This window comes from Schistocerca piceifrons, chromosome 2 (assembly GCF_021461385.2).
Source record: "Schistocerca piceifrons isolate TAMUIC-IGC-003096 chromosome 2, iqSchPice1.1, whole genome shotgun sequence".
NCBI lineage: Eukaryota > Metazoa > Arthropoda > Insecta > Orthoptera > Acrididae > Schistocerca > Schistocerca piceifrons.
In genome coordinates this window covers 701,059,038-701,081,577 of record NC_060139.1, presented here as the reverse complement: position 1 = coordinate 701,081,577, position 22,540 = coordinate 701,059,038, and the positions used below count along the sequence as shown (strand labels likewise).

Here is a 22,540-nt window from a genome sequence, read left to right as displayed (position 1 = left end):
TCGCCGTCGCCGTCTTGTGCTCCTCGTCCTCGTCGTCGTCGTCGCCGTCTTGTGCTCCTCGTCCTCGTCGTCGTCGTCGCCGTCTTGTGCTCCTCGTCCTCGTCGTCGTCGTCGCCGTCTTGTCCTCCTCGTCCTCGTCGTCGTCGCCGTCTTGTCCTCCTCGTCCTCCTCGTCCTCGTCGTCTTGTCCTCCTCGTCCTCGTCGTCTTGTCCTCCTCGTCCTCGTCGTCTTGTCCTCCTCGTCCTCGTCGTCTTGTCCTCCTCGTCCTCGTCGTCTTGTCCTCCTCGTCCTCGTCGTCGTCTTGTCCTCCTCGTCCTCGTCGTCTTGTCCTCCTCGTCCTCGTCGTCGTCTTGTCCTCCTCCTCCTCCTCCTCCTCGTCGTCGTCTTGTCCTCCTCCTTCTCCTCCTCGTCGCCGTCTTGTCCTCCTCCTCCTCCTCCTCCTCGTCGCCGTCTTGTCCTCCTCCTCCTCCTCGTCGCCGTCTTGTCCTCCTCCTCCTCCTCGTCGCCGTCTTGTCCTCCTCCTCCTCCTCCTCCTCCTCCTCCTCCTCCTCCTCCTCCTCCTCCTCCTCGCCGTCTTGTCCTCCTCCTCCTCCTCCTCCTCCTCCTCCTCGCCGTCTTGTCCTCCTCCTCCTCCTCCTCCTCCTCCTCCTCCTCCTCCTCCTCGCCGTCTTGTCCTCCTCCTCCTCCTCCTCCTCGCCGTCTTGTCCTCCTCCTCCTCCTCCTCGCCGTCTTGTCCTCCTCCTCCTCCTCCTCGCCGTCTTGTCCTCCTCCTCCTCCTCCTCGCCGTCTTGTCCTCCTCCTCCTCCTCCTCGCCGTCTTGTCCTCCTCCTCCTCTTCGCCGTCTTGTCCTCCTCCTCCTCCTCCTCCTCCTCCTCCTCCTCCTCCTCCTCGCCGTCTTGTCCTCCTCCTCCTCCTCCTCCTCCTCGTCTTGTCCTCCTCCTCCTCCTCCTCCTCGTCTTGTCCTCCTCCTCCTCCTCCTCGTCGTCTTGTCCTCCTCCTCCTCCTCGTCGTCGTCTTGTCCTTCTCCTCCTCGTCGTCGTCGCCGTCTTGTCCTCCTCCTCCTCCTCGTCGTCGTATTGTCCTCCTCCTCCTCCTCGTCGTCGTCGCCGTCTTGTCCTCCTCCTCCTCCTCGTCGTCGTATTGTCCTCCGCCTCCTCGTCGTCGTCGCCGTCTTGTCCTCCGCCTCCTCGTCGTCGTCGCCGTCTTGTCCTCCTCCTCCTCGTCGTCGTCGCCGTCTTGTCCTCCTCCTCCTCGTCGTCGTCGCCGTCTTGTCCTCCTCCTCCTCGTCGTCGTCGCCGTCTTGTCCTCCTCCTCCTCGTCGTCGTCGCCGTCTTGTCCTCCTCCTCCTCGTCGTCGTCGCCGTCTTGTCCTCCTCCTCCTCGTCGTCGTCGCCGTCTTGTCCTCCTCCTCCTCGTCGTCGTCGCCGTCTTGTCCTCCTCCTCCTCGTCGTCGTCGCCGTCTTGTCCTCCTCCTCCTCGTCGTCGTCGCCGTCTTGTCCTCCTCCTCCTCGTCGTCGTCGCCGTCTTGTCCTCCTCCTCCTCGTCGTCGTCGCCGTCTTGTCCTCCTCCTCCTCGTCGTCGTCGCCGTCTTGTCCTCCTCCTCCTCGTCGTCGTCGCCGTCTTGTCCTCCTCCTCCTCGTCGTCGTCGCCGTCTTGTCCTCCTCCTCCTCGTCGTCGTCGCCGTCTTGTCCTCCTCCTCCTCCTCGTCGTCGTCGCCGTCTTGTCCTCCTCGTCCTCGTCGTCGTCTTGTGCTCCTCGTCCTCGTCGTCGTCGTCGCCGTCTTGTCCTCCTCGTCCTCGTCGTCGTCGTCGCCGTCTTGTCCTCCTCGTCCTCGTCGTCGTCGTCGCCGTCTTGTCCTCCTCGTCCTCGTCGTCGTCGTCGCCGTCTTGTCCTCCTCGTCCTCGTCGTCGTCGTCGCCGTCTTGTCCTCCTCGTCCTCGTCGTCGTCGTCGCCGTCTTGTCCTCCTCGTCCTCCTCGTCCTCGTCGTCTTGTCCTCCTCGTCCTCGTCGTCTTGTCCTCCTCGTCCTCGTCGTCTTGTCCTCCTCGTCCTCGTCGTCTTGTCCTCCTCCTCCTCGTCGTCGTCTTGTCCTCCTCCTCCTCTTCCTCCTCCTCGTCGTCGTCTTGTCCTCCTCCTCCTCCTCCTCGTCGTCGTCGTCGTCGTCGTCGTCGTCGTCTTGTCCTCCTCCTCGTCTTCTTCTCGCGCCTTTTCGCAACCCAATCTAGTTTCAGACTTCACAACAACTTTGTTAGTGACACACATTTCGTCGACCTACTCGTATAGTTTAGCGCGCTTGCTAGAAGGTAGGAATCGAATTCGTGCGGCTGACTATTTACGCTGCAAGTAGGCTGTCTACAGTTTTAAGTGGTTTTCCACGTTCATTTACCGTGTTTGGAGGAATAATTCCGATAAAATTATCTGTGTAGTAATTGTGTTTCAAAACGATCTGTTGATTTAGAATTTCTTGAGGCTAGTTTTGTGTGTGACAATATATTTCGATTTCTTAAAGAACATTGATTAGTGACCTTTCTTGTACAGTGTGTAAAACCTTGACAGGCCATTCTATATCTTCCGCTATATGTCGTTGTGTTTTAAATTGGTGGACTGAAGTTGATGCAGTCGCTCTCTGATGTGGTCTCTGTATCGAATATTGAAATTCCGACCAGTTTGACCTATATGGAAATTAACACATACATTACACTGAAATTTTATATATGCCTGGATTTGAATATACAGTTGGCTTGCTTTGTCAGGAGCGTAGTGGTGTTCGAAAATTGTGTTGTCGTCTGATATGCAAATTTTATTTAAGTGTGTTTTAGTAATGCGTTAATTGCGAGATATCGTGCTTTGTTATGTAGCGAGTATATATACAAATTTCTGTTTCGTTTCTAATTCTATTGTCAATGTCATACCCTTACTTATGATGGGTTTTGATTCTATAAATGTCATATACCTGTACAATAAACTAAGTCTATAGCATCCACCATAGGTTCCACGCCCCCCCCCCCCCCCACCCCCAGGGGGTCCACAACTCTTTTGTGGATACGTGCGTAGCGAGCACGGGACCCCGAGCTAATGTGGCCCTCCTTCCTTTCCGGGCTGCATACCCTCCCTTTCCGCATCCTTCCCCGTCCCCCATCTTCGCCCCCCCCCCACCCCCACCTCTGGCTCTTTCCTTCCGTTTCTCCCCCTCTGGGAGTATGGTTTGTGCCTACGTCTGGCGACGGACGCTCGAAACTGTTACAAATTCCTTGCTTTCTACACTTGCGTGTCTTCCTCCTTCCTCTGTCCTTCTCTTTTCCTTCCCTTTTCCTTCCCTCTTCTCTTTGCCCTTTTCTCCGCTGCGGCGTTTGAGATCCCTCTCTTTTCCTTTCCCTTTCTCTTTTTTCCTCCCTGTGCGTGTCTGAAGGCCGAACCACGCACTTCCATGCGTAGCCGGTGACGGGGTAACGCGTAATTCCCCGACCCGGGTAGACAGGTAGGACACGTACGTACCCCCTGATAACGGCCAGGCCCAGATAGGGGTGATTACCCGAGCTGATACCTTCCGAAAGTGCCGATTTGTCCCTCCGTCCGTTTGTCGGGAGGTGTGACCTGAGGTGTGAACAATCACCTAAGGCGGGAGTGAACTCAGAGAGGCCCCTACAAGGGAGGAGCGCGCCATCGGAGACGTCGGTAATCATGGGGGATTCTTCCGCAATGGTTTCCTCACCTTCCACTATGTCTGCTCACAAGCGTAAGTTCACTGAGTCTCAGCCACAGTCAGTTCCTCCATCGTTGCCACAGTTCCTTGTTGTTTCTCGGTCTGACGAAGGTCACGACTTCTCCACGGTCAACCCTTTCATTATTCAGAAAGGTGTCGACGCAATTGCAGGTCCTGTAAAGTCATGTTCCAGATTACGGAATGGCACCCTGTTGTTAGAAACAGTCAGTGCCCTCCAGGCACAAAAATTGCTGCGTACCTCACTACTACACATCTTCCCTGTCCAGGTGGAACCGCACCGTACTTTAAATTCCTCACATGGAGTCGTTTATACACGCTCCCTCGATGGATTGTCTGACGAAGAAATTCAGCACTACCTGTCTGACCAGGGCGTAACGGCTGTTCATAGGGTTGACACGAACGTCATTCCAACCCGCACTGTCTTCTTGACGTTTGACAAAGTTCAACTCCCATCGAAAATCAAAGCAGGCTATGAGATAATTTCCGTTCGCCCTTACGTCCCAAGCCCTATGCGTTGCTATCGGTGTCAGCGGTTCAATCACACCAGCCAGTTCTGTTCCAATCCGGCCAAATGTGTAACGTGTGGCAAGGATGCCCATGAGGGTGCTTGTCCACCTCCTTCCCCTCGCTGCATCAACTGTATGGGTGACCACGCTGCTGCCTCTCGAGATTGTCCCGTTTTTAAGGACGAAAAGCTCATCCAGGAAATTAGAGTAAAGGAAAAGGTGTCGACCTTTGCTGCTCGAAAATTATTCGCCAGTCGACAGCCCACCGTGCCTCAGAAAGGAAAATGCAGCACTGTCCTTGCTTCTCTTCGGCCAACAAAGGAGGCGGCCATGGAGACTTGCGACCTCACCTTTAGTGCCACGGTCGTCAGATCGGCCAGCGCAAAGATCGCCCGTTCAACCTCACCACTTTCGACTGCCCACTCTATGGCTCACCCTTCATCGGGTTCTGCTAAATCTCGAGCCCAAAAGTCAGACACCAAGACTTCGAAAAAAGAGCATACTCGTGAAGATTTTATACGTACCCCAACTTCACACTCACCGGTTCCTCCTTCCTCTAAACATCATACTTCCAAGAAGGCTATAAAGAAACCCAGTTCATCTCCTTCTCCGCCAAGGCATGTCCCATCTACAGCACCACCTGGCGGAAATCGCCCTCGGCCGTCTTCTGGCCGATCGCTGGTGGCAGGAGCTGCTCCAGAACAGCCTATGGACCAGGATCTTCTGCCTTTGGCTGAATGCCATTCCATGCTGTCGGTCGCAAGCTCCGAGCAGTCGTTGAGTTGACAGTGACCTTGATCACATTGCTCCATTTTCTGTTCACCCTATGTCCATTATCCACTGGAATATCCGCGGCATTCGAGCCAATCGGGATGAATTGTCGTTCCTCATACGATCCTACTCGCCGGTCATCTTCTGCCTTCAGGAAACAAAGCTGCGTCCCCATGACCGCTTTGTTCTCCCTCATTTTCAGTCTGTCCAATATGATCTCCCCTCTGTTGAAGGCACTCCAGCCCATGGAGGACTCATGATTCTTCTCCATGATACTCTCCATTATCACCCAATCCACTTAAACACTTCCTTCCAAGCTGTCGCCGTCTGTCTTTCCCTTTCTGGATACACGCTCTCTCTTTGTACTGTATACATTCCATCGTCCACACCAATGGCACGAGCTGGTCTCCTTCATCTTCTGGTTCAGCTTCCACCCTCCTACTTGCTGGTTGTGGACTTCAATGCCCACCACCCGCTTTGGGGATCTCCACATCCTTGTCCACGTGGCTCACTATTGCTAGACGTCTTCCATCAAGCAGATCTAGTTTGCCTCAACACTGGGGTCCCTACATTTTTGTCTGCCTCCACGACAAATTTATCTCATTTGGACCTTGCGGTCGGTACTGTTCCGCTAGCTCGGCGCTTCGAATGGTTCGCCCTTGATGATACACACTCGAGTGACCACTTTCCATGTGTCCTTAGACTGCAGCCTCAACTGCCATATATGCGCCCGCGACGCTGGAAGTTTGCCCAAGCCGACTGGACACTTTTTTCGTCTCTAGCGACATTCGATGACCGTCACTTTCCCAGCGTCGACGATGAGGTCACACATTACCGACGTTACTCTTACACCTGCGGAACGTTCAATACCACGCACCTCCGAATTGCCCCGGCGCCCCCCAGTTCCTTGGTGGAACGAGGCATGCCGTGACACAATACGTGAGCGGCGACGTGCTCTCCGCGTTTTCCGCCACCATCCTACTTTGGCCAACTGTATCCGCTATAAGCAGTTCCGTGCGCGATGCCGTCGTGTCATCTGCGATAGCAAGAAGGCAAGCTGGAAATTCTTTATTAGCTCATTTAACACCTTCACTCCCTCCTCGGAAGTTTGGAGTCGGCTTCGACGGTTCTCAGGCGCGCCTAGTTTCTCCACGGTCTCTGGGCTCACTGTCGCGCATGATACATTAGTGGACCCCGACGCAATTTCTAACTCGTTGGGTCAGCCCTTTGCTGAGATTTCGAGCTCTTCAAATTACCCGCCAGCGTTTCTCCCGAAGAAACCTGCAGCGGAAGTGCGACCTCTTGCTTTCTCCTCTCAAAATCGCGAAAGCTACAATACTGTTTTCTCCATGCAGGAACTCCAACATGCACTCTCTTCTTCTCGCTCCTCCGCCCCAGGACCGGACGGTATCCACGTCCAAATGTTGCTGCATTTATCAACCCATAGTCTGCGTTACCTCCTTCGCCTTTATAATCGAATTTGGACCGACAGTACTTTTCCCAGACGATGGCGGGAAGCTATCGTCGTTCCTGTTCCGAAACCTGGAGAGGACAAACATCTCCCCTCTAGCTATCGCCCCATTTCTCTCACGAGTAGTGTCTGTAAGGTTTTGGAGCGTATGGTGAATTACCGTTTAGCGTGGTGGCTGGAATCCCGCAGTCTTTTAACACCTGCCCAATGCGGATTCCGAAAGCATCGTTCTGCAGTTGACCATCTTGTTGCTCTCTCCACTTATATCATGAACAATTTTCTCCGGAAACGCCAAACAGTAGCAATATTTTTTGATCTGGAGAGAGCATACGATACCTGTTGGAGGACAGGCATCCTCCGCACACTGTTCTCTTGGGGCTTTCGAGGTCGGCTGCCCCTTTTTCTTCGCGAATATATGGCAGAGCGCACATTTAGGGTGCGGGTGAACACTACTCTCTCCCGTACTTTCTCCCAAGAAAACGGGGTACCCCAGGGCTCCGTGCTGAGTGTTGTACTGTTTGCCATTGCCATCAATCCAATTATGGATTGTCTCCTTCCTGATGTCTCGGGGCTCGCTCTTTGTGGACGATTTTGCGATCTACTACAGCTCTCAACGGACCAGCCTTCTTGAACGACGTCTTCAAGGATGTCTCGATCACCTCCACTCTTGGAGCATCGCAACCGGCTTCCGTTTTTCTCCCAGTAAGACCGTTTGTGTTAATTTTTGACGACATAAGGAGTGTCTTCCGCCCTCCTTACATCTAGGTCCTGTCAACCTTCCGTTTTCAGACGTCGCTAAATTCTTGGGTCTTATGTTTGACAGAAAACTGTGCTGGTCCTCCCACGTTTCCTATCTTTCAGCTCGCTGTCTGCGATCCTTAACAGCCTCCGTGTCCTGAATGGTACCTCCTGGGGAGCGGACCGAGTGGTCCTTCTCCGCCTCTATCGCGCCTTAGTGCGCTCGAAATTGGACTATGGAAGCATAGTCTACTCCTCTGCTCGGCCGTCTATTCTTCGGCGTCTCGACTCTATCCACCACCGAGGATTACGTTTAGTGTCTGGAGCTTTTTACACCAGCCCTGTGGAAAGCCTTTATGCTGAGACTCCTGAACCTCCGCTGTCCAATCGGCGAGCAGTCCTTCTGAGTCGTTATGCTAGCCTTCTGTCTTCCATGCCTGCTAATCCAGCCCGTGACATTTTTTTCGACACCTCCTTTGATGTAGGGTATGCAGGCCGCCCCTCCTTCCTACTACCACCGGGAGTCCGCTTCCGTCAACTGCTCCATTCTCTTTCCTTCCGCTTTCCTAAAACCTTCTTGACAACTTGGGGTACAGCGCCGCCTTGGCTCCGTCCCCGGATCTGCCTGCTCCATGACCTTTGTCGATTTCCCAAGGATGGTACCCCTTCACTTGTTTATCGTCGGGCATTTGCTGCTCTATGTGCACAAATGACGGACGCCACATTTATTTACACCGACGGCTCGAAAACATCGTTAGGTGTAGGGAGTGCCTATATTGTTGGCGACACCCCAAATCACTTTCGGCTTCCCGACCAGTGTTCGGTTTATACTGCGGAGCTTTACGCTGTTCTCCAGGCTGTCCACTACATCCGCCGCCATCAGCGGATACAGTACGTTATCTGCTCAGATTCTCTCAGCTCTCTCCTCAGTCTCCAAGCTCTTTATCCTGTACACCCTCTGGTCCACCGGATTCAGGACTGTCTGCGCTTGCTCCACCTGGGGGGCGTCTCGGTGGCGTTCCTCTGGCTCCCGGGACACGTTGGTATCTGTGGAAATGAGGCGGCCGATATTGCAGCCAAGGCTGCAGTCTCTCTTCCTCGGCCAGCTATTCAATCGATTCTCTTCGCTGATCTACGGAGCGTACTATGTCGACGTGTTGTTCATTTATGGCACACGCATTGGTCGACACTTACCCATAATAAATTGCGGGACATGAAAGCTCTTTCTTGTGCTTGGACCTCTTCCTCCCGAACGCGTCGTCGGGAGGAGGTAATTTTAACTAGACTCCTGTTAGGGCACTGTCTTTTTAGCCATCGATATCTTTTAAGCGGCGATCCTCCCCCACTCTGTCCCCACTGCTCTCAGCTGTCGACGGTAAGACACCTTTTAATTGAGTGCCCCTATTTTAATCCGTTACGCTCCCGTCTACAGCTATCGCCTGATATATCGTCGATTTTAGCAGATGTCACGCGCTCAGCCGACCGCGTTCTCAAGTTTATTAGTGCCAGTCAAATGACGTCAGTCATTTGAAGCTCTTTTTGGGGACAACCAACCCCTTTCTGTAGTGGATTTTTAAGCCTTCCTTCTGCTTTTAGTTTCTCCAATTTTATGACTTTCGTTCCCATTGCTGCTGGTTTTCAATTTCGGCTTTTTACTGTTTCCTAAGTCACGGACCGGGCGCTAATGACCATAGAAGTTTTGCGCCCTAAAACCAAAACAAAAAAAAACTGTTGTCCCACTGTCCACAGGTCCCCCTCGTTGTCGACTGGTACCATGGTGGACCAAGAATGTAGTAGTCGCTGACCAGGACAGCCGACGGGCGCTGCAGTGATTTAAACGACACCCTTCACAGACCAACCTCCTTGCTTTTAAGCGTCTCCATGCTAATGCTTGTTACCTTATTAAGCAGAGTGAAAGGGAATGCTGGGAGCGCTGTTTTTCATTCCTGGGGAAGTATGCCTCTTCATCGCAGGTTTGGTCCAAACTCCATAGCCTTCTGGGCCGCCAGCGACAGTCAGCTGTCTGGGGGCCTTAACCTCAAATGTGCTCTGTGTACTGATCCACTGGTTCTTGCAGAACACTTCGCGACGCACTTTGCGACAGCATTAGCGTCCTCTTCCTATCCTGGTACCTTTCTCTGACAGAAACGCAGAGTAGAACAGACGCCCCTCTGTTTCAACCTGCACCACGCTGAGCCCTATAATGAACCCTTTACAGAATGGGATTTATTGCAGGCTCGTACGTCTTCATGAGACACGGCCCCAGGCCTAGATTCCATCCACAACCAGATGATCAAACGCTTGGACGTTCCCCAGAGGCAACATCTCCTCAGAGTCTTCGACCGAATTTGGATCATGGGTGCTTTCCCACCACAATGGTGAGACAGTATAGCTATTCCCGTCCTTAAGCCCGGTAAAAACCCAACGTATCTCGGCGACTGCCCGAGTAGCCTGATGAGCTTACATCGTAAACTGCTCGAGAAATGGTTAGCTTCAGATTATGTTGGGTACTCGAATCTCAGAGCCCTATGTCACTTATCGATGTGGCTTCTGGGCAGGATGCTCTCTTACTGATCATTAGTAACAGCAATCCGACAGACTTTTATTAACTGCTGACACCTTGTATCAGTCCTCGTTGACCTGCATAAGGCATATAACATGGCTTGGCGCCACCACATTTTAGTTACCCTCGATGACTTGGGCTTCTGTGGCTCTTTTCCGATTTTTATCCACAAGTTTTTATCTCACCGGCTCTTCTGAGTTCAAATTGGCACTTCACTCGGCGTCCCTATTATTCAGGAGAACAGTATCCCTCAGGGTTCTGTGTTACGTGTCACAATCTTCCTCATAGCCATCAATTGGTTTGTAACTTATGTTGAGCCTGTGGTTACCATGGCATTGTATATCGACGATTATTGCATCTGGTGCAGCTCCCATTCAGTAGCATCTGCTGAGTGCCGGCCCCAAGGGATGTCTCCCTCCTGATAACTGGCCACAGGTAGGATTGTCAGTTAGCATGCGTCTCCCTTCCCCCTGTTGGGATCTGCATCTCCACTCACTGGAATGCACCCCATGTATCTCCTCCCATACTCTCCCTTGGATGATGCCTAGACTGTGGATTAGGACTGATCTATTCAAAGGTCCTGTCGCCCCCTATGGTTTTCTGGCGTCTTTTACATGCCATCTTTGCAGAGTTCCGGGGAGCCACTGTCTTCTACACAGAAGATTCTAAGACAATCTATAAGGTGAGAAACGCTTTCAGTAGTCCTATTGGCTTAGAACACCATTTATTGCCGGAATGGTGTAGGTGTTCACAGCAGAGCTTATAGCCATTCACAGAGCCCTCCATTTTGTTTCTCAGGCCGCCCTCCAAAGTGTGTTAATTCGTTCAGACTCAATGAACAGCCAGCAGGCTATCGACCGATGCTACTCTCGTCACCCTCTGGTCTTTGCTACCCATGATCTCTCTGCCCTTGGCTGTGTCGCCTGCTCAGTTGCCTTTCTTTGGGTTCCCAGTCGTGCAGGCATCCCAGGGAATGAACTGGCTGACCGTTTGGCTATAGAGGCAGGTACATATCCCTGCTACGCTTCATGATTTCAGCTGCAGATAGACGGATCTACGTCAGATCTTTCTTTGCTCAAAAGTGGAATGACATGTGGTGTGCTACAGCTCACAGTAATAAACTCCACGCAGTCAAGATGTCTATTGCAGTTTGGCGCTCTTCAAAAATTCAAATGATTCAAATGGCTCTGAGCACTATGGGACTTAACTTCTGAGGTCATCAGTCCCCTAGAACTGAGAACTACTTAAACCTAACTAACCTAAGGACATCACACACATCCATGCCCGAGGCAGGATTCCAACCTGCGACCGTAGCGGTAGAGCGGTTCCAGACTGTAGCACCTAGAACCGCTTGGCCACCCTGGCTTGGCTGGCGCTCTTCTTTCCGCTCTTCCTTCCGCTCCTCTTGGAAGGAGTCCACTGTCTTATGCCGTCTACACATTTTCATACCACGCTCACCCATTGTTTCTCCTGTGTAACGAAGCACCCCCAACAATGTAGCTGTGGAGCCAGACTGACAGCACTCCACATGTTGGTGGAATGTCCTCTTCTTTTGTCCCTTCATGCTAAGTATAGTCTTCCAGATTACTCAATTTTAATATTAACAGACGATTAACGGATGGTTGAACTGGTCCTGAGTTTCCTCCGCGAAAGTGGCTTCTATTTTCAGATATCAGATTTGCTTTACTCCTGTGGCAAGAGCAGGGTGGTTGTGGTTGGGATCTTTCTTCGTCTTCTCGATATGGGGCCCCATTACCCCTCCCCCAAGGAAAGAGACCGCCCTTTTTTCCAACTTTTAGATTTGGTCTCACCTTTTATGCCTTTTACTGTTTGTGTTTTAACTTCATTATTTTATAATTTGACTCCCCTGTCTGGATCCGTCCACTATTAGAGGGACCTTCTTTCTTCCGTGAGTAACTTTGGATTCACGGGACCGATGAGCTTGCCGTATTTTCCCATAAACCCTCTCAATCAATTAATCGATCAATCAATCAATAACGTGGCTAGTAGATACACAACCAACAGAGCATACAAGGGGAGTGTGTTAGTGGTGGGGGCTGTGTGCAGGCACTGGAGGAGGAAAGCCGTTCTAAACTGAAGCCTGCGTTCATATAAGTTTGTAAATATTAAGTGGAGCTCCTCCAGGCCCGTACTTGCATGGCAATCATTCAGAAAGATCTACAGTCACCTCTCTTTTGGTGAGTATTTAAAAGGAATTCCGCTGAAAATGCAACAAACGCAGCGATTTATTTTCCCCTGGCTTGTTAACCATTTGGTAGTTCCAGAGAAGCGTCATCAGTGGCTAATTTGAGTGAAACCTACATTTATTTTCTTGACATGTTAAAATTTGCTTGTTTCTCCAAAACACTGTGGTGTTTACATAACTGCGAGAGAACTGTGGAACATTGGTTTAGTGAGTTCATTAAGTGAGGAATTGAGGATAAGGATGGTCAATAGCTTATGAAAAAGCATATAAACATGTAATGTATTCACTTATGTTGTCCAAAATCCACAGCATTTCTCGTTTCAGCAGTTGTCGATAGTACTTAAAATTGCAATATTTCATCGAAAAAATTTCTAGTTGAATAACAAGATGGATAAGAAAGTTTTGCATAGTAATATTCTAAAATACTTTGCTCTTCGCGTGATATCATTTGCCAAAATCTCATTTCGATATCACAAGTCATTTATGAACCATAAGGAATGTTGTGGATATTTCATCCTGGTTTTTCGCTGGTACATTCGATCGCACATGTATGTGCTACATCAGGTCAGTTTTCTCGACATTGGTGACGGATAGAGACCTCCACTCAAGTCTAAAGAAAAATTCAATATGTTAGCTAAATTTCATATGGAGCAACATATGTTATATGCACCAAACTCAAAATCATAGCGACCCTCAGTTTTCACTGCAAACTTTTTTCGAATTTCAGGTAGTGTCTTACTTAAATGCAAGTATCACAATAACTACAGTCCTTGACGAAATGATGGGCACATCATCATGAAGCTGACATATAAAACTATAAGCAAGGCACAAATGAATTTTTTAATTAAATTGTTTCTGTAATATCGTTTGAGAAAGATTACAGGAAGTGCACCTGGATTCTGCCATTGAAGCGCGTTGCCAACCGGCCGAAAGCTGGTAAACAATGCTGGCCTCCCCTTCCGCACAAACGAATGTCCTCGCCCAGCGCTTTGGACGAAAACTTCAGTGCGCACTGGCCACCGTATCCTGCGCGGACCCTTCATTGCTCAGCAACAACTTTACACACAGACTGCCTCACACTAGGGCGATATGTCTTCTTAACTATGGCCCAACATCCTTACAACCGCAAAAACTACGGATGCGACACTTCTATCGGTCGTTTTGGATTGTCGTCTCCTTTCCACAAATCTGACTTCAGCACCTGGAATTCTAGAGTTGTCTTATACCCAAGATTATTCCCTTTCTCAGATAATAAGCCATATCTGTTCCAAATTTATATCGCTATAGTTAGTACGCATTTTAAAATGTCAGCCCCTTGCCACCAGAGGGGTTTTTTTTTTTTCTGACGCGTGTAGAGTGTGGTTGATGATTGAGTATGACATTATTGACTGACAGTCAATGATATGGAACAGAAGCTATAAAAGCTAGTCATAATTTTGGAAGTTGCATTTTCTGATGCGAGGATAGTGGTGATAGTTGGGGGAATTTCTTGTTTCAGCTTGTTTAGTCTCTTGCATAGAGTTGCTTGCTGTACGCGATACTACTCACATGAAAGGAATGGGATTTAAATCACCTAACGTTGAGTCGCGCAAAGAATTTGGAGACATTCTAAACACTTCCTAACATTTTCTTCATAGTCTACCGCATGTCCACTCTGCAAACCACAGTGTTCTTCGACGGGGAGGATAGGGAAGCGAGCAGACTGACTTCATAGTGCTGATAGCTTCTACGCTGCAGTTCTTTCTACGTTACGTCCGTGAGTTACACACGCTCTCTGTAAGTTGAGGTATGTTGCCGGGTAGTTTAACATTGGTGATATATAACTGCCTTTGGACGTTGCGTCTTTTGCGAGGAGATCCGTGTACCCGGTTTGTTGGTGATCTTTGTTTGGTGGTATCCAGAGAAAGCTCATCAAAGATCCTCACCGCTGTAGCTCAAGCATCTTCTGCATTACGTTCGTAAGCTGGAATCTGTTGTCCCTCCGTATTGCTTGGGTGTTGCGGGCAAAAGGAGTTGGTGATCTTGTTCATTGCAAGCGGACAGATGAACTGGAGACGGCAACTGTCTCTGTCGTACACGTCAGCTGTTGTGCAGTTACGGCCTGTCAAAATTAATGGTTACATTTTTTAATCTCCCTGTATACATTTTCGACACTTAAAACATTATTGTTAAGATGTTATATTTTTCACTTTCAGAATCCAGTAGCCACAGCGTTCGAAATATTTTGGATGATCTGTGAGCCAATTCTGTTTGGAATAACAGGCACTCAGATAAAATTCAGCGATCTGGACGGAGACGTTGTATCCTTTTCCCTAGCCTGTCTCATCACGGCAATAGTGGTAAGTAAAAGTCGTCAAATTTATATGTTTTCAATAGTTACTCGAAGTTTTAACTAAGAAACATTTCTGTAGTTAAGAGCATTTCAACACGCAAATAATTAGCCCTCAGTCGAGTAGGCACCGTTCGCAGGTTCTACGCAAGGTGTTCGTAAGTCGACCACGATTTCGTAATTTTTAACAAGTATCTGAAGCCGTGCTGTTACTAGTGCTTCCCACAGCTGCAAAAAGATGTGACTTGAGTTCATTACAGGAACTTGACAATCAAAAGGTCTTTATAGAACTTCAGTTGTGTTAATATCGGGGCAAATAGGATCAGGAAGGAAGTATTTCGAAGTTGTCCTATCATCCAGTTGAAGACACTTCAGACAGCGTAACAATCTGCATTATTTTCTTGAAAACTCCATTCTCGCCATTGGAGAACAAATACATACGACTGATATTCAAAACATCAGATCGAAAGTAGTATGTAATATCTGCAGAAGACAGTCATCAGATCACTCTGAGTGAAGTGGTTTTGGAAAGGAAGAAACTATTGACTGCTAAAATCTAAACTTATTCATTGTAGATTCTGTTGTATGTTGTCTGAATTTTGTGTACCAATGTGGGCGTAAACTATGTAAATAAATAATGTGACAAAATTTAATGTCACTGGCATCATAGGATCTCCAAGTCTTAAGTTTTATAACATCTGCCTCTGTAGCTGGTTGGCTATTGTTTCTGACTGAGATGAATTGAGGGAGTAGTTGAAGGAGAAATGAGGAGAAATGTGACTGAAGAGTGGACCTCAGTCTCTTCACTCTCTCTCTACTCGACTAGGTCACAAGGAGCAAATAAATGCTGTTTCGCAAAGTTACACGGAGCATCCCACAGCGTGCAATGGCAATGTAGAGTACAGACACGTCCACTAAGTGTTTATTTTGCACAGAATGCGTCAACGCTACAAGGGATACGTAAATTAGTAACTAATACAGAAACGCAAAGGAACAGTTTTTATGTAAATCACTGCATGTCGCTTCGTACTAATGATGGAAAATTAATTGAAGTGTTCTTCCGGAACAAGCCCCTTCCTTCACCACAATCGCTGCTCTCTCTTCAGTTGACAGACTTAAGCAACTCTGGTTTATGACTGCAGACGTCAAGGGCCCGGGAGAGTGGTGTGCTAAAGGCGCCCAGCGACAGCTGTAGGGGCTCCAGCGACCTGTCTGACTGTGTGTGGACACCGGCAACTGCTTATGGACCCTGCCTGCCTGCAGTGATGGAGTGGTTGCTGGCAGGTAGCAGTCGGAGCAGTTATGTAGAGGTCTACTGGTCGAACCATGGACCCGAACATGAACCGGCCACACACAAGCGAACTGGTCGAGGCAGATCTCGGCAGACGGGTTGGCAGACTCGTCCGCCCGTGTATAGGTGCCTTAACTATATTACGCTTTATACTGACGTCCCACGAGACCTTAGAAAGACACTGAGGTCTGTAAGCAGCCGTTGGATCACTATGCCGGATCAGAGAGTTCATTACTTAAATTTAGGAAGTTTCACCACAGATGCATCATAATACATTACAAAATACTTCATACGTACATAACTTCAGCGAGTGAAGAACCGTAAATTATACGTGAGGATACACGTACAATATATATTTACAGAAGGTTCGACATACAGGAACTTTGGAAGAGCAAACTGTGATAGCGACTGAACCAATACAATACAATACAATACAATACAATATGATATGTTAGCAAACTACACCAGAGTCTCCGTCAACACAGTTTTGCTTTAACATAAAATGTTGTTCTTACCTTATTTATTTTCTTGCAGTTAAGACTGTTGATCACGGTTGTGGTTGGGATTGGCAGTAGACTGAACCTGAGAGAGAAGATTTTCGTGGCTTTGGCATGTATGGCCAAGGCGACGGTGCAGGTGAGCTTTTAGTTTCATAATACCATATTAATACAGCGAAGATTCTTACTAATGGTTAGATACTGTTCTCACTGCAAATAACCGTAAACCAGAATGTGTAATGCATAAATTAATGTGCAGTTAAATGTTCATGTGACAATATACTGTTTTATACGCACAAGTCAACAAATGCACTTCCCCTCAGGGGATCCACAACTCTTTTGTGGCTACGTGCGTACCGAGCACGGGACCCCGAGCTAATGTGGCCTTCCTTCCTTTCCGGGCTGCATACCTTCCCTTTCCGCATCCTTCCCCATCCACCATCTTCGCCCCCACCCCTCACCTCTGGCTCTTTCCTTCCCTTTCTCCCCCTCTGGGAGTATGGTTTGTGCCTACGTCCGGAGACGGACGCTTGTAAATGTACCGCATTCTTCGCCTTCCTTGCTTGTATGTCTTCATCCTTCCTTTGTCCTTCTCTTTTCCTTACCTCTTCTCTTTACCCTTTTCTCCGCTGCAGCGTTTGAGACCTCTCTTCTTTCCTTTCCCTTTCTCTTTCTTCCTCCCTGTGCGTGTCTGAAGGCCGACCCATGCACTTCCATGCGTAGCCGGTGACGGGGTAACGCGTAATTTCCCACCCCGGGTAGACAGGTAGGACACGTACGTACCCCCTGGTAACGGCCAGGCCCAGGGAGGGGTGATTACCCGAGCTGATACCTTCCGAAAGTGCCGATTGGTCCCTCCGTCCGTTTGTCGGGAGGTGTGACCTGAGGTGTGAACAATCACCGAAGGCGGGAGTGCCCTCAGAGAGGGGCCCCCACAAGGGAGGAGCGCGCCATCGGAGATGCCGGTAATCATGGGGGATTCTTCCACAATGGTTTCCTCACCTTCCACTATGTCTGCTCACAAGCGTAAGTTCACTGAGTCTCAGCCACAGTCAGTTCCTCCATCGTTGCCACAGTTCCTTGTTGTTTCTCGGTCTGACGAAGGTCACGACTTCTCCACGGTCAACCCTTTCATTATTCAGAAAGGTGTCGACGCAATTGCAGGTCCTGTAAAGTCATGTTCCAGATTACGGAATGGCACCCTGTTGTTAGAAACAGTCAGTGCCCTCCAGGCACAAAAATTGCTGCGTACCTCACTACTACACATCTTCCCTGTCCGGGTGGAACCGCACCGTACTTTAAATTCCTCACATGGAGTCGTTTATACACGCTCCCTCGATGGATTGTCTGACGAAGAAATTCAGCACTACCTGTCTGACCAGGGCGTAACGGCTGTTCATAGGGTTATGAAAAGGGTTGACACGAACGTCATTCCAACCCGCACTGTCTTCTTGACATTTGACAAAGTTCAACTCCCATCGAAAATCAAAGCAGGCTATGAGATAATTTCCGTTCGCCCTTACGTCCCAAACCCTACTCGTTGCTATCGGTGTCAGCGGTTCAATCACACCAGCCAGTCCTGTCCCAAACCGGCCAAATGTGTAATGTGTGGCAAGGATGCCCATGAGGGTGCTTGTCCACCTCCTTCCCCTCGCTGCATCAACTGTATGGGTGACCACGCTGCTTCCTCTCGAGATTGTCCCGTTTTTAAGGACGAAAAGCTCATCCAGGAAATTAGAGTAAAGGAAAAGGTGTCGACCTTTGCTGCTCGAAAATTATTCGCCAGTCGACAGCCAACCGTGCCTCAGAAAGGAAAATACAGCACTGTCCTTGCTTCTCTTCGGCCAACAAAGGAGGCGGCCACGCAGACTTGCGACCTCACCTTTAGTGCCACGGTCGTCAGATCGGCCAGCGCAAAGATCGCCCGTTCAACCTCACCACTTTCGCCTGCCCACTCTATGGCTCACACTTCGTCGAGTTCTGCTAAATCTCGAGCCCAAAAGTCAGACACCAAGACTTCGAAAAAAGAGCATACTCGTGAAGATTTTTTACATACGGCAACTTCCCAACCATCGGTTCCTCCTTCCTCTAAACATCATACTTCCAAGAAGGCTACAAAGAAACCCAGTTCCTCTCCTTCTCCGCCAAGGCGTGTCCCATCTACAGCACCACCTGGCGGAAATCGCCCTCGGCCGTCTTCTGTGTCGCCGAGGCGCACTGCTGGTGGCCGATCAACCGGCCAATCGCTGGTGGTAGGAGCTGCTCCTGACCAACCTATGGATCAGGATCTTCTGCCTTTGGCTGAATGCCATTCCATGCTGTCGGTCGCAAGCTCAGAGCAGTCGTTGACAGCGACCTTGGTCACATTCCTCCATTTGCTGTTCACCCTATGTCCATTATCCACTGGAATATCCGCGGTATTCGAGCCAATCGGGATGAATTGTCGATCCTCATACGATCCTACTCGCCGGTCATCTTCTGTCTTCAGGAAACAAAGCTGCGTCCCCATGACCGCTTTGTTATCCCTCATTTTCAGTCCGTCCGATATGATCTCCCCTTTGTTGAAGGCACTCCAGCGCATGGAGGACTCATGATTCTTCTCCATGATACTCTCCATTATCACCCAATCCATTTAAACACTTCCTTCCAAGCTGTCGCCGTCCGTCTTTCCCTTTCCGGATACACGTTCTTTCTTTGTACTGTATACATTCCATCGTCCACACCAATGGCACGAGCTGATCTCCTTCACCTTCTCGGTCAGCTTCCACCCCCATATTTGCTGGTTGGGGACTTCAATGCCCACCACCCGCTTTGGGGATCTCCACATCCTTGTCCACGTGGCTCACTATTGCTAGACGTCTTCCATCAAGCAGATCTAGTTTGCCTCAACACTGGGGTCCCTACATTTTTGTCTGCCTCCACGACAAATTTATCTCATTTGGACCTTGCGGTCGGTACTGTCCCGCTAGCTCGGCGCTTCGAACGGTTCGCCCTTGATGATACACATTCGAGTGACCACTTTCCATGTGTCCTTAGACTGCAGCCTCAACTGCCATATATGCGCCTGCGACGCTGGAAGTTTGCCCAAGCCGATTGGACACCTTTTTCGTCTCTAGCGACATTCGATGACCGTCACTTTCCCAGTGTCGACGATGAGGTCTCGCATATTACCGACGTTATTCTTACACCTGCGGAACGTTCAATACCACGCTCCTCCGAATTGCCCCGGCGCCCCCCAGTACCTTGGTGGAACGAGGCATTCCGTGATGCAATACGTGAGCGGCGACGTGCTCTCCGCGTTTTCCGCCACCATCCTACTTTGGCCAACTGTATCCGCTATAAGCAGTTCCGAGCGCGATGCCCTCGTGTCATCTGCGATAGCAAGAAGGCAAGCTGGAAATTCTTTATTACCTCATTTAACACCTTCACTCCCTCCTCGGAAGTTTGGAGTCGGCTTCGACGGTTCTCAGGCGCGCCTAGTTTCTCCCCGGTCTCTGGGCTCACTGTCGCGCATGACACATTAGTGGACCCCGTCGCAATTTCTAACTCTTGGGTCAGCACATTGTTGAGATTTTGAGCTTATCAAATTATCCGCCAGCATTTCTTCCGAAGAAACGTGCAGCGGAAGTGCGACCTCTTGCTTTCTCCTCTCAAAATCGCGAAAGCTACAATACTGTTTTCTCCTTGCGGGAACTCCAACATGCACCCTCTTCTTCTCGCTCCTCCGCCCCAGGACCGGATGGAATCCACGTCCAAATGTTGCTGCATTTATCAACCCATAGTCTGCGTTGCCTCCTTCGCCTTTATAATCGAATTTGGACCGACAGTACTTTTCCCAGACGATGGCGGGAAGCTATCGTCGTTCCTGTTCCGAAACCTGGAAAGGACAAACATCTCCCCTCTAGCTATCGCCCCATTTCTCTCACGAGTAGTGTCTGTAAGGTTTTGGAGCGTATGGTGAATTACCGTTTAGCGTGGTGGCTGGAATCCCGCAGTCTTTTAACACCTGCCCAATGCGGATTCCGAAAGCATCGTTCTGCAGTTGACCATCTTGTTGCTCTCTCCACTTATATCATGAACAATTTTCTCCGGAAACGCCAAACAGTAGCAATATTTTTTGATCTGGAGAGAGCATACGATACCTGTTGGAGGACAGGCATCCTCCGCACACTGTTCTCTTGGGGCTTTCGAGGTCGGCTGCCCCTTTTTCTTCGCGAATATATGGCAGAGCGCACATTTAGGGTGCGGGTGAACACTACTCTCTCCCGTACTTTCTCCCAAGAAAACGGGGTACCCCAGGGCTCCGTGCTGAGTGTTGTACTGTTTGCCATTGCCATCAATCCAATTATGGATTGTCTCCTTCCTGATGTCTCGGGGCTCGCTCTTTGTGGACGATTTTGCGATCTACTACAGCTCTCAACGGACCAGCCATCTTGAACGACGTCTTCAAGGATGTCTCGATCACCTCCACTCTTGGAGCATCGCAACCGGCTTCCGTTTTTCTCCCAGTAAGACCGTTTGTGTTAATTTTTGGCGACATAAGGAGTGTCTTCCGCCCTCCTTACATCTAGGTCCTGTCAACCTTCCGTTTTCAGACGTCGCTAAATTCTTGGGTCTTATGTTTGACAGAAAACTGTGCTGGTCCTCCCACGTTTCCTATCTTTCAGCTCGCTGTCTGCGATCCTTAACAGCCTCCGTGTCCTGAATGGTACCTCCTGGGGAGCGGACCGAGTGGTCCTTCTCCGCCTCTATCGCGCCTTAGTGCGTTCGAAATTGGACTACGGAAGCATAGTCTACTCCTCTGCTCGGCCGTCTATTCTTCGGCGTCTCGACTCTATCCACCACCGTGGATTACGTTTAGTGTCTGGAGCTTTTTACACCAGCCTTGTGGAAAGCCTTTATGCTGAGACTGCTGAACCTCCGCTGTCCAATCGGCGAGCAGTCCTTCTGAGTCGTTATGCTAGCCATCTGTCTTCCATGCCTGCTAATCCAGCCCATGAAATTTTGATGTAGGGTATGCAGGCCGCCCCTCCTTCCTACTACCACCGGGAGTCCGCTTCCGTCAACTGCTCCATTCTCTTTCCTTCCGCTTTCCTAAAACCTTCTTGACAACTTGGGGTACAGCGCCGCCTTGGCTCCGTCCCCGGATCTGCCTGCTCCATGACCTTTGTCGATTTCCCAAGGATGGTACCCCTTCACTTGTTTATCGTCGGGCATTTGCTGCTCTATGTGCACAAATGACGGACGCCACATTTATTTACACCGACGGCTCGAAAACATCGTTAGGTGTAGGGAGTGCCTATATTGTTGGCGACACCCCAAATCACTTTCGGCTTCCCGACCAGTGTTCGGTTTATACTGCGGAGCTTTACGCTGTTCTCCAGGCTGTCCACTACATCCGCCGCCATCAGCGGATACAGTACGTTATCTGCTCAGATTCTCTCAGCTCTCTCCTCAGTCTCCAAGCTCTTTATCCTGTACACCCTCTGGTCCACCGGATTCAGGACTGTCTGCGCTTGCTCCACCTGGGGGGCGTCTCGGTGGCGTTCCTCTGGCTCCCGGGACACGTTGGTATCTGTGGAAATGAGGCGGCCGATATTGCAGCCAAGGCTGCAGTCTCTCTTCCTCGGCCAGCTATTCAATCGATTCTCTTCGCTGATCTACGGAGCGTACTATGTCGACGTGTTGTTCATTTATGGCACACGCATTGGTCGACACTTACCCATAATAAATTGCGGGACATGAAAGCTCTTCCTTGTGCTTGGACCTCTTCCTCCCGAACGCGTCGTCGGGAGGAGGTAATTTTAACTAGACTCCTGATAGGACACTGCCTTTTTAGCCATCGACATCTTTTAAGCGTCGATCCTCCCCCACTCTGTCCCCACTGCTCTCAGCTGTCGACGGTAAGACACCTTTTAATTGAGTGCCCCTATTTTAATCCGTTACGCTCCCGTCTACAGCTATCGCCTGATATATCGTCGATTTTAGCAGATGACACGCGCTCAGCCGACCGCGTTCTCAAGTTTATTAGTGCCAGTCAAATGACGTCAGTCATTTGAAGCTCTTTTTGGGGACAACCAACCCCTTTCTGTAGTGGATTTTTAAGCCTTCCTTCTGCTTTTAGTTTCTCCAATTTTATGACTTTCGTTCCCATTGCTGCTGGTTTTCAATTTCGGCTTTTTACTGTTTCCTAAGTCACGGACCGGGCGCTAATGACCATAGAAGTTTTGCGCCCTAAAGCCAAAACAAAAAAAATAAACAAATGCATTTGAGGGTAGTCATTTTCCTGCGTTTGCTGTTACATTTTTGAAATAACAACTTTATTTCATTTCGTCTGCTTGGTTATTATTAAGCTACATCTGCTACATACCTTTGAGTAAAAAAAACTGAAAGCACGTAGCATCATACGCACTGATCTGCCAGAACATTATGACCATCTATCTACTA

General features: G+C 49.7%; 1 protein-coding gene across 1 annotated transcript in view; it reads left to right on the top strand.

Moving 5' to 3' along the window:
- LOC124775761 (sodium/hydrogen exchanger 9B2-like) overlaps positions 1-22,540 on the top strand; it is a 203,337-nt gene that overhangs the window by 164,880 nt on the left and 15,917 nt on the right. The window contains exons 10-11 of the mRNA XM_047250591.1: positions 14,172-14,315; positions 16,131-16,232. Of these exons, the coding sequence (XP_047106547.1) occupies positions 14,172-14,315; positions 16,131-16,232 (246 nt within the window). The remainder of the gene's footprint in view (positions 1-14,171; positions 14,316-16,130; positions 16,233-22,540) is intronic.